The 20012-nt window shown below is 33.8% G+C and overlaps 1 protein-coding gene across 1 annotated transcript in view; it reads left to right on the top strand.

Moving 5' to 3' along the window:
- CNBD1 (cyclic nucleotide binding domain containing 1) overlaps positions 1 to 20012 on the top strand; it is a 493815-nt gene that overhangs the window by 438561 nt on the left and 35242 nt on the right. Inside the window, exon 12 of the mRNA XM_063079257.1 lies at positions 11956 to 12023. Within this exon, the coding sequence (XP_062935327.1) occupies positions 11956 to 12023 (68 nt within the window). The remainder of the gene's footprint in view (positions 1 to 11955; positions 12024 to 20012) is intronic.

Here is a 20012-nt window from a genome sequence, read left to right on the forward strand (position 1 = left end):
TGACATGATCTTGTATATAGAAAAACCTAAAAGACTGTACAAGAAAACTCAGAGTTGATAACCAATTTCAGTAAAGTTGCAGGATATAAATTCAAATGCAAAAATCAGTAGCGTTTTTATACTCCAACAACAAACTAGCAGAAAAAGAAATCAAGAAAGCTAGCTCATTTACATTAGACACCAAAAAAATAAAATACCTATGAATAGAGTTAACCAAGGAGGTGAAAGACATCTACAAGGAGAATTATAAATCACTGTCGAAAGAAATTAAAGATGACACACAAAAAAATGGAAAGACATCCCGTGCTCTTGGACTGAAAGAATTAACATTGTGAATATGTACATGCTACCCAAAGCAATCTACAAATTCAACACAATCCCCATCAAAACACCAATGACACTCTTCACAGAAAAAGGAAAAAAAAAAAAAAAAAAACAATCCTAGCATTCACATGGAACAGCAAAAGACCTTGAATAGCCATAGCAATCCTGAGCAAAAAATATAAAGCTGGAGGCATAACACTACCTGACTTCAAATTATACTACAAAGTTATAGTAACCAAAACACATGGTACTGGCATAAAAGCAGACACTTGAACCAACGGAACAGAATACAGAACCCAGAAATCAACCCACATACTTACAGCATACTGGTCTTTGACAAAGGCAACAGGAACATACCTTGGGGAAATGATGGCCTCTTCAACAAATTTTCGTTGGTGACTGTACCATAAGGACATTTAACCTCATGTGCACTTGGAAAATAATTATTTAAACAGAAAATGTGTAGGTGGGTATTTTTCAAAGCATCAGAACATAGGAAAAAATTCACTTCTGCATGATAGGCACATCTCTTTTTAGCCAACATCTGAGAAGCAAATCCTAGCCATATTGCCTAACCAGAAGTGATATATTGACACACTATTACTGCTCTGTTTTTGTTAATTTTATATTTTGCTTTGAATACAGGTATAACTTTATCCTAGTTTTAATATTCAGATGGAATATACATATAAAATCACATGGTATATCAGAGGATTAGTGTGTTATATGACAATAGATAACATATATATAAAAATTAGAGGTATGTTACCAATTTGCCTTAAATGGACAAATAAGGCATAAGATCATCTCAATTTGAACTAGAAAAAAACTTCTCAGATTCTTAAATTTTTCCTGAACATTTTAGTATTATAAATATAATATATTGAAGTCACCTCTGATTAACAGGAAAGGGCATTTGTGCTCAATTAGCACTAATGAATGTCAAGGCAATCCCCAGAAAATTTCATTCAGTGCAATAGTAAGAAAAAAATGTCAGATCTCTCTCCTATACATCCTTTATATTTTTTTTTTGAAAATTTCATACTGTTTAAACAATAATAATGTTTGACTCTAATTCATGGTTACTCATCTTAGTATTTATAGAAAAGTAATATTTTAATGTCATTAAGATAGCATTATTAATGCACTTAATATCACATCACTGCTATTGTCTTAATGGAAAAATTAATCTAATTTGTAGGGAATGTTTCAGTATGCATAACTTGGTAGGAATTCAGAAAATACCAATATCAAAAAAATAAGAACTTAATACTATACTAGAAGGCACTATATTTTCACATTTGTGTTTCTTGCTTTTAAATTTCTATAGCTGTATTTTGAAATGATTCAAGTTTTCATTCACCTGAAAGATTGTTTTAACAGCTAGTGTATTTTGTTTTAGGTATTTACCTTGGTTTTTATACTCTAATGCAATTAAAACTCTTGAATTTTAATTAGTGAACCTAAACAGCTCAGCTGCTACATGTATAAATGTTTACATTGTTGTTATACTTGTCAAGTGATCAGAATTCATTTATTCTTTTATCTTTTATTTTTATTTTTTGCTATTCTGTTTTAATGTGTTTTCCATGTATACACTTACAAATTAACATGTACTGGATGTATGTGGGTAGAAGGTTAGGAAAGTAGAGTTTGTAGACATATCCTAATAATATACCTTTCATAATATACATTATATAATAATAATATACCTATGGTACTATTAGAACAATTGTTCATTAATTAAACACTACTCGTTACCATTGTGCATTTTCCTTCAGTATGTTTCAAAATTATTAGTGTTACTGTAAAACTAAAGTAAAAAAGTATTTTCTAATTAAAAAAGTACTTTCTATAATTTAGTGATCACTGTACTTGATCCCATTTTGCAAGCTGCTTGGGGTATGTTGTTTGAATGGCAAATCTATCTTATGACAAACAAGGCAGTATTTCCCCAAAGGACTTATACGTGTGATATGAAACTGTTCCCTCAGGGGCCAGGGTGACTGGATGCTGCATCTGTTTTCTCTAGCAGCAAGCCGCCCGAGCTAGCCAAAGTGAAGAGGGATTTGCTGAGCGCCCAGTGATCCCTGCAGGTGGCAAGCAATGTGAGCAACAGCTGGCACTCATTGCTATACCACGGGATCTGAGCACAGCCCCAAAGTTGCTCTCCCATGAGGACACTTATTTCAGCAGGCTTCACCTGCATTGGAATATGTACCATTAGTTTTTCCTATAATGGCGGTTCTCTCTAGAAGCACTAAAGGAGTTCTGACCCCTATACTCAGACTTCCTAATTCAGTAAGTCTCAAAGTCCAAGAATTTGTATTTTCAGCAAGGTCCTAAGGTACTTGATGCTGCTGGTCTGGAGAGCACACTTTAAGAGCCACTGCCTCATAGGATCTTTTACAGCTACAGGTTATTTCTGAAGATTGCCTTGACTTGTTCTCTTCTGAAAAGTTTTTTGAGGTGCAAGCTTTTTTGTCTTTTTTTCTTTTCTCTTTGATTAATGGACACGATGCTGAGATCAATCACTACATGAAACACCTGGCTGTGAAAACGAAACAAAACCCCCCAAAAAGAAAAAAAAAAAAATCCTCAAAGGGCTATTTCGCAAACTCTGGGAGAGCTCTTTCACAGTTGGATGCCAATTTCAGAAAGATTCATCATGCATTCTGACCTCTTGTTCGTCTCTTTCCTCTCCTCTCTTTCTTCAGTAGGAAGTTGATGCTAGTGACTTCAGCCTATGCATTAAACAGGCAACAATAATAAATATGTAGAATTCATATTTTTCTAAAGGGAACTTAAAAACTGCTGCTACATGTTATGTATAAAACTGGTTTGTGCCACATGAACAGAGAATCATATGTTTGGTTTTGGTACTGTTGGTTCTTTGTATTCAGTTGTATAGAACTTGAAAATTCAGAATGAAAAGAAAGCTATTCTGTATCAAACCATGTAAGCAATAAATGCTATATTTTAAAAATATCACATTGCCAGTTAAAAAAAAAAGAAATTTTATATACTGGTGAAATTGCAGGTGTCCCTGTCAAAGGAGCACCCTCAGAACACAGACATGCATCCTTACAATTCCTTGAGCCTTTTTGTGATAATTCAGTATCATTTATTCCTCTCTGTGCCTGAGCAAAGGCATGTTGATAACTAGATGTTGCGATTCCTAAACTTTTCCTAGATCTAACTACACAATGGTGAAGCTTTCTTCTTGTCTTTCTACCTACTTCACTTCAAGGCAGCATTGATGGACAATCTAGATTCTGTTCAGACATCAAGAAATGAGAGTTTTTGCTTCCTTTCATGAAGGACTAGTCTATTCAGATAAATGTCCTGATAAAAGAGCTGTAAAAAGCCAGATAAAATGTTTTAAAGTGGGTAAATAGGAGTAAAATATTCTAAGTTTTTCGTGTTGACTGGGAGTGGTTAAATTATGTATTATTCAGTTTGATAAGTCAAGGATAATATGTATTTTTATTTCTAGGGTAATTTTTAAAAAATAGTAAAAAAGTACATAAGCATGAAATTAATACACTGAAGAATGGAATAAAACATTTTAAATGAGACAAATGGGGAAAATAAAAGAGCTTAGTATAAAGATGACAAATAGAAAGCAAACGGTAAAATGAAAAAAAAACAAAATCCAACTACATATTGCTTAGAAGAGTCAGAAATGACAAAAAAAATATAGAAAGTAAAAAAAAAGTTAGAAAACCTTTATTATGTGAATAGTAACAAGTACATCCACAAATAAAAGAAAAAATAGGTTTTAAAGGAAAAAGCTTTATTAGAGATAAGTTAAAATGGTTTCTAATTATGACTGTGTTCTCATAATAATAATATAAGAATTCCCTACTTGTATATTCTTAACAATTTAACTTCAAACCAAATAAAACAAAATTTGACAAAACCACAAAAAGAAATCCACAAATCCCCAATTTTAGTCAAGGAAATAATAGAACTCTTGGTAATGTATGATAGAATAACAGTAGGAAGCTATCATCAGCAAAAATGATAAAGTAAGGACCTCAAAAAATTCTCTCCTATAAAAGTATTTAGAACACTGGCAAAAATGTAAGAATCAACTATTTTAGTTCTTTGTAAATTATTCAAAGGTGTACAGCAATCTGGGAGCATTTATTTAAGAAAAGCAGATGAATCTCAGTAAGACCAGTGAAATTTGTGACATTTTAACATGCCCTGTAGTGGCGTTTTCTACTCAGCTCTGTAGCCTTGAAATCACGCTGAAATCATGGTGAAATCACCGTGAAACTAACAGCCCACAATCATTGGTGAGAACTGGAATTCTGGCTGTCACTGGAGAGGCCAGAACAGGGTTGGAGCCACTTCAAAGCCTCATTCTTAGAGAAGTGTCACTCTGACATGTTTGGTGGTTCTCTGGAAGACTTAGCTTGAAAGGTTGTCAGTCTATCACATGACTCAGTCCTCCTAGTTCAAAGCCTTTTTTTCCCACACTAGTGTTTATTGAAAACAATAGGAGACAATTGTTTAACTGGGCAGCTGCTGAAGGCTGTTAATAACAGTTGGGGCAAATAATAGGCTAGACAAAAAAATAGAAGAGAAGGAACATTTCCCAGTTTATTCTTTGAGGCCAATATTAGAAAAAACAGATGAAGACATCACAAGATAAGAAAACTACAGGTCAGCATCTTTGTGAGTACAGATGCAAAAATCCTTCACAAAATACTATCAAAATGAATCCTGCACAATGTAAAAAAGATCACACACCATGTCCAAGTAGAACTTATTCAAGGAAAGCAGGTTAGTATATGCATTCAATGTAATACAATGAGGTATTATCACTTATTATGTTAATGTTATGTCAATCAATGTAATACACCATACTGACAGGATAAAGAACAAAACTCACATGATCCTTTTGATGGAAAAAAATAGTAAAATAGCAAGAAATAGAAAAGAATTTTCTCCATGTAATAAAGATCGCCTCCTGAGAAATTAGGTAAGGAAATGAAAGAAAATATATCCAGATTGGAATGGAAGAAGTAACATTATTTCCTCTTGCTGATGACATACTCGTGTATATAGAAAATCTTAAGGCATTCGCACACACACACACACTAGCACCAATAAATGAATTTGGCAATATTGCAGAATATAAGATCAATATACAAAAATCAATTGTATTTCTATATACTAGCAATGAATAATCTAAAAATAAAATTAAGAAAATAATTCCATTTATGATAGCATCAAAAAGAACAAAATAATTAGGAATAAATTTAACTTGTACACTGAAAACTACAAAATAACTTTGGAATCAATTAAAGAAAACATAAATAAAAGGAAAAACATTGTGTGTTCATGGATTAGAAGACTTAACATTGTTAAGAAGGCACTACTCCAAAAATTGATCTACAGGTTTTCCGTAATTCCTGTAAAAATTCCTGCTCTCCTTCTTGGCAGAGATTGACAAATTGATCTTAAAATTAATATGGAACTAAAAGGGATCCAGAACAATAACTATCTTGAGAAAGAATCGCAAAGTAAGAGAACTCACACTTTGAGATTTCAAAAATTACTACAAAACTATAGTACTTATGATGTATAGTACTGGTAAAGGATAGACATGTAGACAAATGAAATATAATTGGGAGTCCAGGAATAAACCCATATGTTTATGGTCAATTGATTTTTAACAAGAGTACCAATGCAATTTCAACAAATGGTGCTGAGATAACTGAATACCCCCATGCAAAAAGTAAATTCGAGCCTCTACTTTATACCGTATATAAAAATTAAATTAAACTACACTTAATACCTAAATGTCCCAGCTAAATCTATAAAACTTTTAGAGGAAACATTGATATAAATGTTCATATGACTTTGACTAAGGAATGGTTTCCTGGATATAATACTTACAGAATAAGCAACCAAAGAAAGAATAGATAAACTAGATTTCACAAGAATTACAATATTTTATGTTTCAAAGGATATTATTTAAAAAGTAGAGACACCCAGGCCAGCGACAAAACCCAGCTTGACACCTAGGGGTCCTGGGAGACAGGGACCAGGACAGCCCCATTCCCACTCACAACCAGATCCCAGAATGTGTTTATTAACCACATGTATTTCTTTGGGGTGTGTGACTTATCTGCTCATGTCCTTCACTAAATTTCAGCTTAGATTTCTCTAATTCATTTTTAAGCATACTTTTTGCAATTAGGATATCAATCTTTGTGTGTTTAAAAAAAAATGTAGAGAATGGAATAATGGTTACCAGAGGTTGGGAGGGGGGGTGGAAGGTAAGGTAAGGAGTGAACTAAAAGGTACATAACTGTGCTCTCTACCCTAAATGAATTATTGTGCAAGATAGGCATGTATTGAAAGAACACACTGTACCCCACAGAAATAAATATAAATAAAATTGAATTAAAAAACAAAAGTAGAAAGACTGCCTGTAGAATAGAAGAAAATATCCACAAATCATACCTCGACTATGGTCTAGTAACCACTATACATACAGAACTATTACAGTTCAACAATAAAACCAAAACTAACCCAATTTAAATGTAGACAAATGATTTGAGTGCACATTTTTTCAAATTACAAGAAATGCAAATCAGAACAGCAATGTGATACCACTTTGCATCCACGAGGATGGCAAGATAAAAAAAATACAATCGTAAGGTTGGTGAAATTGTGGAGAAATTGGAACTCTTGTACATAGCTGATGGGAATATAAAATAGTGCCACTGCTTTGGCAGTACTCAAAAAGCCACATTGACTTTCATCTTGCTCAGAAATTCCACTTCTAGTTATATGTACAAGAGAACTGAAAACATATGTTCATACAAAAACTTTTTCATGGATGTTTATAGCAGCGTTATCCATAATGACCCCAACATAGAAACAACCTAAATGTACATCTACTGATAAGTAAAGAAAATATAGTATATTTATTCAATATACTATTAATTACCCATAAAGAGTAATGAAGTACTGATTTATGCTAGAACAACATGGATGAACCTTGGAAGAATTATGCTGAGTAAAAAAGCCAGACACAAAAAGCTACAGATTGTATGGTTGCATTTATATGAAATATCTAGAATAGGCAAATCCATAGAGACAGAAAGTAGGTTAGTGTTTGCTAGAGTCTAGAGGAAGGTGGGAGTGGGGAGTGTATGCTGATAGGTGCAGCATTCGTCTTCAGGAATGAAAATGTTCTGGAATTAAACAGGAGTGATAGCTGCATAATTTTGTGAATATGCTGAACATTATCAATTTTACATTTTATCAGCACCGCACTCTACCGAGTGAGCCACAGGCCGGCCCTCAATTTTACATTTTAAATGAATTAATTCTATGGCATGTAACTTGTATTTCAATAAGAAAATCAGTAGGAATGCGCAAAATGTGTACAAAATATTGTTATATATTTATAAAAATTGATCCTATCCTGTACCGTGCAACATTTAACCAAATTTCAAAGGATGTCGTGAAAATGTTTTCTACAGTCAATCAAGTAATGAAACAAATAGATAGCCAGAAAATTCCAATATGTATGGTAATTAAGAAAAATACTTCTTATAATCCATGGATTAAGAAATAGATGGATTATGGAAATAAAAAAAAAATGTTTTGACCTTAAGTGAAAATACTAGTTACACATCAAAACTTGTTGATTGTAACTGAAGTCATCATGCTTGGAGGAAAATTTAGTAGCTACAAATGGAAAAAAAGGAGGGGATGAATTCAAGAGCTCATCACCTGCTTCAAAGTGTTGTATAAAGGGCAGTAATTGAAATAAAAGAATGTAGAAGAAAAAATTATAAAAACAGAATTTAATGTATGGCAAAGAAATCCAAAAGTGGAGATGATCAGCAAAAGTCACAAGATGTCTCTGAAAAGAGTAAAGAAATTAGTGCAGCTCTGGAGAAATTTATTTAAAAAGAGAGAGAAAAAACGTATGATCATACCAGATAGGAAAAAGGCAAGCACAAACAGATGCTGACATTTAAAAGCCATGAGGCTATTATAATCAACTATATGTCAATACATTTGAATATTTAGATGAAATTGACAAATTTCTAGAAAGTGAAACCTTAGAAAATCTTTAGAAAAAGAAATAGGAAATGTGAATAATTTTCTGTTTATTAAAGAAACTGAATACATAATTTAAAATTGTCCCACAAATGCCCATTTGCTTTAACTTGTGAATTCTACCATATGTTTAAGGGAGACATATGTCCATCCTACACAAACCCTTCTAAAAAATAGGTGGAAAAACTACCATAGCATTGGTATTAAAACCTGGCAAGGACATTACAAGAAAAAAAAATTACTGGCCAATCTCTTACATAAACACATAATTAAAATCATATCAGTAGGTTAGTATTCTGAATCCAGAATATGTATAGGAAGTGCTATATATCATGACCAAGTTTGGTCTATTTCAGAAATGTAAGGTTAGTTTACAATCAAAAATGCATCAATACATTTCATCATATTTGCAGAATAAGTGATAAATATCATATAATCACCATTACTTCAGAAACCCTTAGTTTTAATTTTTGTTGTTGTTCAATGAACCAAGGTAAGTACTATTTCTATCACTATTATTGAGGTTTCAGAGCGCTGTAATGAAAATTTGTCAACTCTTGAGGGCATTCTTCTTTAGGAAAATCTGCTAACAGCAGGACCTTTTGAAGTATATTCTGTAGATCAATCTGACATTACTTTTTCAGCTGTCCCTCCTGAAGTCTCTCTGAAGCTACAAAGAAAAGGAAACAATAATTCTTTTATGGCTATCATAATTATTGAAATGAAATCACATGGTATTCCTGCACCCATCTTTGCAAAAGTATGCTGCTTTGCTTGTTAGAATGTTGTTAGAAAAGGAGTGTAAAGTTTTATATGTGTCACAGTACACTGCAGTTAAGGTGCAATGTCTTTCCACTGTGAATTACTGTCTGCAGCACTTACTTGAGGTAGAGGATGAGAGCCCCATCTCCATTAAAATCTTATTGAGTGACCACTTACTCTCAGACTGTTTTATTTTTTTGCCACTCAAATACTATTTAAATGCCAGGTTAGTACTTTAGGCACACCCTAAAGTAATTTCTAGTTTTGATTTGGCTACTTATTCTTTTCTCTGATATAAACAGTTTGATTTCTAAATTATTAAATGCAATATCATGATCTGTGTAATGTAAGGTTTGTATAAAAATAGATGAATAATAATGCTAAAATTTATTATAACAAAATGATATTTCTATACTTTTACAACTGTAAAATTGAGAAAAAGTTATACAGTTCTGGGTTGTACTTTATGTTAATTAAAAACAGTAGCAGAAATAAAATCTATAACTAACAATGAGGTAGTTATCCATTTTCACCTTTTTATTAAGCTTAACAGATAAAATCTTGGCAATGCCAACTGCTTAATTTTCCTGAGATGTCATTTCTCATTTGTAAAACTGTTTCCAGACTTGGAAATCTTGGAGAAATCCTATGAGGATTGAATGAGATAACATGAAACTTGTCTGGGGCGGAGCCTAGCATTTAATATGCACAATCAAATTTGAGTTTCCTTGACTTCTTTCTTGTTCCAATCAATTTTGTTTCTGTGTCCCAGTCACAGACCCAAGAAGGGAGAGCTCCTTAATTGATCTATTTGGAGCAGGGCTATACCGTTAATTTGTTTATTTTATTTTTCTAAAATAAATTATTTTTAGTTAAACATATTTTTGGGGTACAGAGTTGACTATCAGTATTTGTGTGCAGTATGTGCTGATGAAATCAATATTCCTAGCAAGTTCATCATTATAAATCATAATTATTCTTTGCATCCCTTACCCAATTACTCCCTAACCCCATCTCCCCTGTCCCTTAATTTAATATAAACAAATTTATAGGGGTGGACAAACCAATCATCTTTTTTCAATAAATAATGTAAACTCTGTCATATAAATACTAGGGCCAGCTGGTAGTTCCTTGAATTACAAGATTATGTAAACTTGGGTTTGGATCTTCCCCATTAGGTGTTGTACAAGATGAGCTAGTGGAGGAAGTGAGGCAGCAACAAGTATGACAGGAAGCATGCAGTTTCCAGAGTACAGAGCTAGCACCCTTGGTTCCTGATATTTCTGGTGTTAGATTCAATTCCCATTAAGCCATGTCCTGAGCATCTCCAACATTATTTTGTATGTCCTTTTTAGACATACATCTTTTTTACTTTAGCTGGCTTGAACACGTTCTATTCATTAATCAAAAGAGTTTGGGCTATAAAATTGTTCCAGTGCTTTTTAAATGCTGTTATTTAGAGAAACATATATTAGTTTTCAAATTACTAAGCTGCACCATGATTTTTTATTAATTTTTTGTTTTAAAGTAGAATATAAGGTTGTTTAATAGGTTTATTGACATTGTGTGGTGTGGTTTGAAACTGCATCTTTACCTTAAAAATATTAGTGGATTCATCATATATTGAGTATTGAAGAAAGAGAATATGAAGATGACATAAGCCCAGGGAGAAAAAAAAGGATCAGAACTGCTTGTCCAATAATTGAATGGGTTGTGCTTGAAATACCACAGTTCCAAATTTTATTACATATTAGTATGTATACTTATTATTTAGAATGCCTTGGGCTCAAGTGAAAAGGTTATTTATAAAGTCATGTAAGAATAAAGAAACTATTTAGTGATGTCAGCAAATATTCTGGCTCTCTCTGGGTTTTCACTCAGCTCTCTTTGGTGTGTTGGCTGTGGTAGTTCTTGGTCCTGTCCTTTCATATGTCCTAGATGCTGCTGCAGCCTTTGTAGTCCAACACGATCTTCTCCAAAACATAAAGGGCAGGGCCGAGCCCGTGGCGCACTTGGTAGAGTGCTGCGCTGGGAGCGCGGCGACTCTCCCGCCGCGGGTTCGGATCCCATATAGGAATGACCAGTGCGCTCACTGGCTGAGTGCTGGTCACGAAAAAGACAAAAAAAAAAAAAAAAAAAAAAAAAAAAAAAAACATAAAGGGCAATCGGCCATCATAGATTGTTTTCATGTGCTGAAATCTAGTTTCCCAAATGTCCACTTCTTCTTAAATGCCTTTGGCTAGGTTTGAATAGAGCAAATTGGTGTACTCTATCATCCAGGCATAATAATGAATGCTTCCTTTTATTCTTAAATACAGTCACATTTGGATGATATATGATATGCGTACTCTTGGTTTGGGTCACAAATCTATGTTGCAGGAGCATGGGGTCTTAAAAAAAGCAAGTATCTGTTATTTTTAGCTTCTGTCATGGAAAATTATTCTGCCAAGGGATAAGGGAATGGCTTTGGTGTAGGCGACCAATAATGTGTGCCACGTTCTAATTACTAAACGATTTCCAATTTCTGATGGAAGTTAGACATTATGCAAATTAAACTAAGTACCTTATTCAAAAATTATCTGAGATGATCAGGTTGTCTGTGAATATGAATTTAGGAAGGAGTACGAATGAGTTAACTTTATTATTAGGGGAAATCTAATTTTGTCTATTATTTTGAAGTATTTATAAAGATAAGATTTATAACTTCTCTCCTTTTTACTTATTTTTAAAAATTATTTTTGATGCTATTCTAAATATTTTGTTTTCCTCTAGAATTAGACCCAGTGACCAGGCAACTTATGCTCCAAACAGCTAAACCGACTTATGGCCATCTGAAAGATGTAAGTAAAATGCTCAAGTTATAGTAAATAGCACTATTCACAGTAATTAAATGCAAATGTTTATAGTGTTTTAATGTTTACAGCCTTCCTACAAAAATGACTGTAATATTATCTACCCTTTAGAAAATAATGGAATAGGACATTTGTAAAAGTTCTTGTAATGATCCATCCGCTTACTTATGTATTTTATTTTTATTTGAGCTAATATTTTTGATTACGTGAATATTTATTACAGACTACAAAAATTTTCATACCCTATCTCAACAAAAGTGTATCTGAAATAAGCCTTACTTAGAAGAGTTTGATATTTTTAAAGAGGAGTAAAAACATTTAAAGAGATAGTTCAAAGCCCGTGCGTCATTTTTTCTTTTTGTTTTAGCATGTCCTTTTCATGTGAATATATTAATTATAGGTGCAGCAAATACAGCTATGCCAATCTCTATAAAATGTATTTTATAATATGCCTACACAATCATAGAGCGCCACGACGCAATAATCCATGCTAGAAATGTGATTAACACTTTGAACAATTTATGATATAATGAAAAATATGGAGAACATTTAACTCAGCAGCATTCCAGAGGGGTCTGGAGAAGCCCAGATGGCCTGATGATATTGCTGTTCATGAAAAGAAGGCAGAACCCAAATGACCTAAGCACCTCAAAGGACATGTGTGTGGAGTGGGTGTTTGTAAAAGGTGGCAGACTGTGATGTGTGATACGAGGAAATGGTAGAGAAGTCAAAGGCAGAAGAGAATTGATTGGCTGTTTAATAGGGTCTTTGAGGGTCTTTGAGAACCAGAAATACATGAAGAGAGTTTTTAGAGATTAACTTGTTTATAATGTGATGCTAAATGCCAGCCCTCCATTCTGTCTCAACAAAATCCTTAGTAAAATCCATGTGACTCACTCTGATGCTTTCAAAGTTTCTTTATGGCTGAATTTGAACACATGTTGAGTCCTCCTTTAAGACTAAAGTGTGGTGAGAATAGATGTTTCGCTAAAGGTGGCAACATCTGGGTTATAATTTGAGAACTCATCTGGGATTTGTGAATTAAGGTGCAGCTTTCAGCTATATTTTGGATTAAATCATCATGATGAAAGTGAGACAAGAGTGTTTGCTCACCATGGTTGCCAAATGACACAAACCATGATGGTAGTTGATATATGACCTCACAGGAGAGAGACGTTATAAGATGAACATTTGCAAACCTTAATGCTACCTTGTTTGTACCAATAATAACTCCATATTCCCTGAACTTAAGTTCTACATACTGACCTCTGCTGACACAAGTGGAACTTTGTCTGACTTGACTGAAAGGGACAAGTCCGGAGTTGAGAGAAGATACCTCATTTACAGCTAAGTCAACAGACTGGGATAGAAACCACTACTCCAAAAGAGGATGTAGAAAAGTCTCCTCAATTCTTTAGTTGGGAGAAAAGTTTAAACCTGGAGTGAGTTGGGCCCTGGGTATCATCACAAGTAAATCTAGAGTGTTGTCTCCTTCTTGATAAGATTTTTTTGGAGGGTGTTGAGAGGAGGGACACAGATGTTTTTCTGTTAGAAATATATCAGAGATAAAGAGAATGTTATATTCCAGGATTGGTGGGGAAAGGAAGTGTTGGGGAGGGCTGACTAACTGGCTGGAACTGCCACTTTCCTGAGAAGAAATCTGGATTATGCTTCCCAGGGGTCTGGGTGTAATGGGGAATGTGAGGCATCAGGGGAGCAGACATTTGAAAGGCAGCAGAAAATGCAAAGTGGAGCAAGGAGAGAATCCTAGGTTGTGAGTGTGTCCAGAGAGAGATTCAGAAAAAAATAGACATTTCTAATTAAACTCTTTTAAAGTAGTTTGCAGTCCGGTTTGTCGTAAACCCTTTGTTTTTTCCTCAAAATCTTCAATTGCTCACTAATGATTTTGATTTCACTTAAAAAAAAATTGGAAAAAAGTGCCAACTCCAACTTCTAGTTTAGTGGAGACAGGAACAGACGCTGAATACTAAGCCAGCCACATCTGTGTCAAGCCATGTAGCACAGGACAAATAAAATGAAACAGTTTATTCTGGCAATGTGTTAACAATCATGCAAGCATTCATTCTTAACTCTGTATTTGTCAGTATGTTGTTTTGTGATATTTCTCAGGCTGCTTTGAATTTTGCCTCCTTTATGGGCATCCATCCTTGTACTTTGCACAAAGCTAGCATTATTTTGTTGACTAATTCTGGCAAAGTCAAAATTAACTGAGCAGAATGTATTATATGAATAAAACACCCACTCGTATATGTTATGCACTTTATTCACAATGATCAGCATTTTTCCATAGACATAGAATTATTTTTACTAGTTTATAAAAATGAAGAGTTTCAGAAATAGCTCAGTTTTGCCTGTATAATTATTTGATATTTAAACAAAGCCAAATATTTATGTGTGGTGCCACAAAAAGCGAAATTCACAAATAGGAATTTCACCACTCACCACTCAACTGCTCAAACTGTGTTTAATTCTCCTGTGTTATCTTGTGAAATCTTTATTGTTTTACTTTTCACAATTAATCTATAATCATTCTGGAATTAACTATTGTCTATGATGTGAATTTAAGGTTGAACGTTTTTTTCTATATGAATATTCAATTTTCCCAACCCCATGTATTGAAAAAACCATTCTCTACCCACTGAATGTTATAAACCAGGTGACTACATGTATGAGTCTGCGTTCTCTATTTTATTTAAAATAGGTTGAAAATAGGTGTTGTCTACCCCACATCAGTACGATATGGCTTAATTTTTGAGGCTTTATATAAAATCAGATTTTTTTTTTGGTACAGTAAATACTCCTACTTTGTTCTTTGTGGCTATCTTATTAATTCTCTTCACCTTTGAATTTACACTTAAATTTTATAATCAGATTGACTTGTCAATATCCAAAATCTGATTAAAATTTTCTTTTTGTCTTTGCTTTTCACTAGTTTTACTTTGTGTGCCTACATATGGTTTTGGAGGTTTTTTCCCACTTATTCTGTTTGGATTTTACAGCTTTTTGAATGTATGAGTTTACGTCTTTCATTAGTTTTAGAAAATTTTAAGCCAGTGTTTTTCAAATAATGCTCTGCCCATTGTTTTTTCTCTCTTTTGGGGGTTCAAGTTAAAGATATGTAAGAAAGTTTCACTGTATGTGTCTTTGCTCCTAAACATTTTTCTGCATGTCTTATTCTTCTTATTGCTACTTCAGTTTATATATTTTTAATTGTTCTTACTTCCAGTTTACTAATCCTATCTTCTGTTGTTTCATTTGCTATTAAATCTATCTGTGGAATTAATTTCCAGTTATATAGATCTCAATGATCAGGTGACATTCTACCTTTTCCATTCTTTTAGTCCATCTTTTTCACTATTTCCCTGAGAATATTGATCAAAGTTATTTTAAACTTCTTGTCTAACTTTAATATCTGTATCTTCTTTACATCACGGTACCTAATCATTATTTTCATCTTTTTTTCCTTGGTTCATTGTCATATATTCTTGCTTGTTTTATGCCTGGTTATTTTCATTGAATTCTGGGTATTTTGTATAAAAATTGTACAGACTTCAGATGGTATCTTCCTCTTGATAGGATTTTTCATTTCTTTAGTAGCAGATGAAGTTTGGTGTTGATCACTTTAACCAATGAGGGAAAACTGAAGCTGCGTCACAAGTGTGGAAGGGCTCAGTCGACTTCTTTCTCAGGCCTGTTATCTCTATGGTTTTCAATAGAACTGGGAAACGTCACTTGGGCCCCACCCCCAAAGTTCCTGAACTCTTTGTCTCTTTAGAGAAAACTGATGAAAGTTCAGCTTTTTCCCAATGTTTTTGGCTTAGTTTTTCACCTCTTGTCCTGCACAGATATTTTGTGGGGACAATTGACCATGTGTTTGCATCCCCTTAAAGTTTCCAATTTTGTCATCGTAGACACAAGAAACCACTGAAAGTTCAGCATGTTTCTGTACTCCCCAAGAACAACCCTCTGTCCAGGCAAGTCCCTTGAGAAGCATCAGGAGATGACTCCAAAGTAGTAAAATCAGTTCCACATTGATAATTCAGCTTCTTGAGATTGTCATATCTTTATGACTTCATGAAATTGGCAGATCTCTGAAGGTTTTAAAGACATAATATTTTCTTACAGCTTTTTCAGTTGTGCTCAGTAGGAAAAATGGTATACCACAAACTAATAACTCTACCCAGAGGAGACATATTTCTGAATATATTTTGCTGAAAAAGATGAAACAAAAACATCATACCTAAGTTACTTTTATTTATTTATTCCCTTTGATCCTACCACTTTTTTATGGCTTTCCGTGTGAGGAACATGCCTTATTCACAGCACATTTTTAAGGAAGTGATTGACAGTATTTTTCCCAGTAAATAGTTCAAGAGAGCCTCTCAATCCTCTAATATCTGAAACATTGAGATAGTCTCCTCTGCACCCATACATCTTCCACCACAGGAATAATTTTACATGAGACAATTAGCTTAACTCTCCTATCTTTTAAACATGTATATTCTAAGATTTTGCCATGTGCGTGAGGTAGACACTCTTTTTGTCTTATTTCGTTCTTTGCAGAATATTCTAGACTTGAAGGAAGGTATTTAGTGACCATGATTTGGTAAATAAATGAGACTCACGAAGAAGAATGGAAGTATGGTAGAGAGATGAGTAAGTGTTGAAAGAGTGTCCAAAAACTGTTTTAGATACAGAAATAGTAGAGATGAGACTTTGAATTGGGGTTAACTCACTAAGTTGAAAAAGGAGCAAAAGGAACAGTAAGTGAATAAGAAAAAATATTCAGAACATTGTGAGTCAAGTTTAATATTGACCTAACTAATAATGAGTTTTATTCTCAACACAGAATGTTATATTCAGTGGAATACATTAGAAAAAATAAAATTGGATTATTGAAAATGGGAAAATGTACTCAGGACACGGTAGTTGGTGAAACAGCACTCTGTGATTATTCTTGAGCTAAGTTGGGTTTGTAATAGAGCACAACAATTAGATTTAGTTTTTAAAGATAAATATCTAAAATTTCACTCTAGACGCTTAGAAGATGTGGTAAATGGGAAGACAGAAGGAAAATAAAGAAGTCCCTTTTCATTTGGCCTTCCCTAGTTCTTGAGTTCATTTGTTAGCAGATACGTTACTTTCTAAAATTTTCTGAAAATCTCTGTAAAAACAAGTAAAGGAATGATTAAATTTTTATAGTGCTTGTTCCAATGTCTCCTATTTTCATCTTAATGAAATTTTGTATTGCTTGCGTCATATTCTGCTGAAGAGCATTTGACAGCAATTAGGAGCACAGCAGGTGACGAAGGGAACACACTAGCCAGGAGAACACATGTGGTCCTGAGACTGTGCTCTTGGTATTCGTCCCTTACCTGAGTGGCTGAGAAGACAGTGGGGTAGCAGAATGGAGGAAGCTTGTAGGCGTAATGTTTCTTACCCCACGGTGTATGTGGTATGTGTGTCTTTTCAAGCTTCTTTTTGGCATTTGAGTGAGTACCACTTACAGAGTAGATTGAAATTTAAAAGTTAAAAAAAATGTTTTCTAATATGTTTCTTATTTGATCTGTTTTTTAAAAATAAGAGTCTCAACATGGAATACATAGCCGGGTCACTTGTGGAACTTATTGAAAAGCTGTATTTGCTCTTCCATTACTCTTTGCAGTTTTTAACTCGGGATAGTTGAAATGGATGTCAGACACCTAGATTTTTTATAGTTTCATAAGAGATTTACTAAAACTTCTTTCAAACTTGGGGACATTTTTCTGACATTGATCCCAAACTTTTTTTTTTTTTTAAAAAAACTCCGTTTGGTTCTGAAATAAAAGCCAAACTAGTTTTTAAAATCCTTAGCCAAATTCGGGTTGTCAAGTATATGTACTGTCCTTATCAGCAACCTGACCTTTCAAAAGATGATGACAATCCTCTTTTAGTTCCACTAGCTCTTAAAACAATTGGTGTATTGGACAAGAAATAATAAACTAGTAATATTACAAACAGCTGTCAGGAAGGATAACTAGGAAATAACTGTCATTTCTTCTCACTCAGTTGAGAAATCAGTGACTGAGAATTTTCAAAAACATACTCTGTCTAGACTTTCACTCAGACCTAAAACTTTTCAAAATGTCCTTAAAAAAAAAAACTTCAAAAACATATATATTATGCACAAATATATAAAAACAAAGTCAAAATAATTATATTTTTTGTTAAAAGTGATATCAGATCTCCTTTTATCTATATGTCCATATGTGCACACGAGCACACATACATACACACAGGACAGCCTCTAAAACAAAGTGAAAATACGAAACCTACTGCTTTCAACAGTGTAATACTGGACTAAGCCATATTTTCTGATAATAGTGTCCATCCAAGTTAGATTGCTTTGGCTTTTTCTGAATTATGTTCTGTGTGATAGCACAGCCTAATTTGAGGATGTTATTACTGGAAATGTCTGAGCTCTTCTGACTGTACTGTACTATAAAGATACAGGTGGATGTAATTTCTAATATCCTTTTTATTAAGACATATGGGACTGTTTTTCTGGTTATAGTGCCAGGAATAGTTCTTCTTTTGAATGACTACAGTACTTTGTTTTCATTTCAAGGATACTATGACCCATTAAATGAATCATTGATCCTTCTTTGTGTTGACTACTAGAAAGCTTTGGATGAAATTTGTGAGCCATCTCTAGCAGAGGTACAGGAATATTTGGCATGTTCTCAGTGTACTCATTTCACTTCTGACATCATCTGCTTTTCCTGTCCTCATTTTCCCTCTGTCCCAATTTTTGCACTCAGTTTTGATTTATTTTATTTTATAGTGTTCTATATATATATATATATTTTTTTTCTACTCATACTCATTTGCTCGTTTCTTATAGGAATCAGTTTCTTATTTTTTTTTTTTTTTAATTTTATTTTGTCAATATACATTGTAGCTGATTAATGCTCCCCATCACCAAAACCTCCCTCCCTTCTCCCTCCCCCCCCTCCCCCCCAACAATGTCCTTTCTGTTTGCTTGTTGTATCAACTTCAAGTAATTGTGGTTGTTATATCTTCTTCCCTCCCCCCCCCCGATTTGTGTGTGTGTGTGTGTATGTGTGTGTGTGAATTTATATATTAATGTTTAGCTCCCTCCAATAAGTGAGAACATGTGGTATTTCTCTTTCTGTGCCTGACTTGTTTCACTTAATATAATTCTCTCAAGGTCCATCCATGTTGTTGCAAATGGCAGTATTTCATTCGTTTTTATAGCTGAGTAGTATTCCATTGTGTAGATGTACCACATTTTCCGTATCCACTCATCTGATGATGGGCATTTGGGCTGGTTCCAACTCTTGGCTATTGTAAAGAGTGCTGCGATGAACATTGGGGAACAGGTATACCTTCGACTTGATGATTTCCATTCCTCTGGGTATATTCCCAACAGTGGGATGGCTGGGTCGTATGGTAGATCTATTTGCAATTGTTTAAGGAACCTCCATACCATTTTCCATAGAGGCTGCACCATTTTGCAGTCCCACCAACAATGTATGAGAGTTCCTTTTTCTCCGCAGCCTCGCCAGCATTTATCGTTCATAGTCTTTTGGATTTTAGCCATCCTAACTGGGGTTAGATGGTATCTCAATGTGGTTTTGATTTGCATTTCCCGGATGCTGAGTGATGTTGAGCATTTTTTCATATGTCTGTTGGCCATTTGGATATCTTCCTTAGAGAAATGCCTACTTAGCTCTTTTGCCCATTTTTTAATTGGGTTGCTTGTTTTCTTCTTGTAAAGTTGTTTGAGTTCCTTATATATTCTGGATATTAATCCTTTGTCAGATGTATATTTTGCAAATATTTTCTCCCACTCTGTTGGTTGTCTTTTAACTCTTTTAATTGTTTCTTTAAGAAAACCTTTTAAAGTTACATCTTTTAACAGGAAAACAAAACAAACTGCACCCAGATTCATTA

This window comes from Cynocephalus volans, chromosome 15 (assembly GCF_027409185.1).
Source record: "Cynocephalus volans isolate mCynVol1 chromosome 15, mCynVol1.pri, whole genome shotgun sequence".
Lineage (NCBI taxonomy): Eukaryota > Metazoa > Chordata > Mammalia > Dermoptera > Cynocephalidae > Cynocephalus > Cynocephalus volans.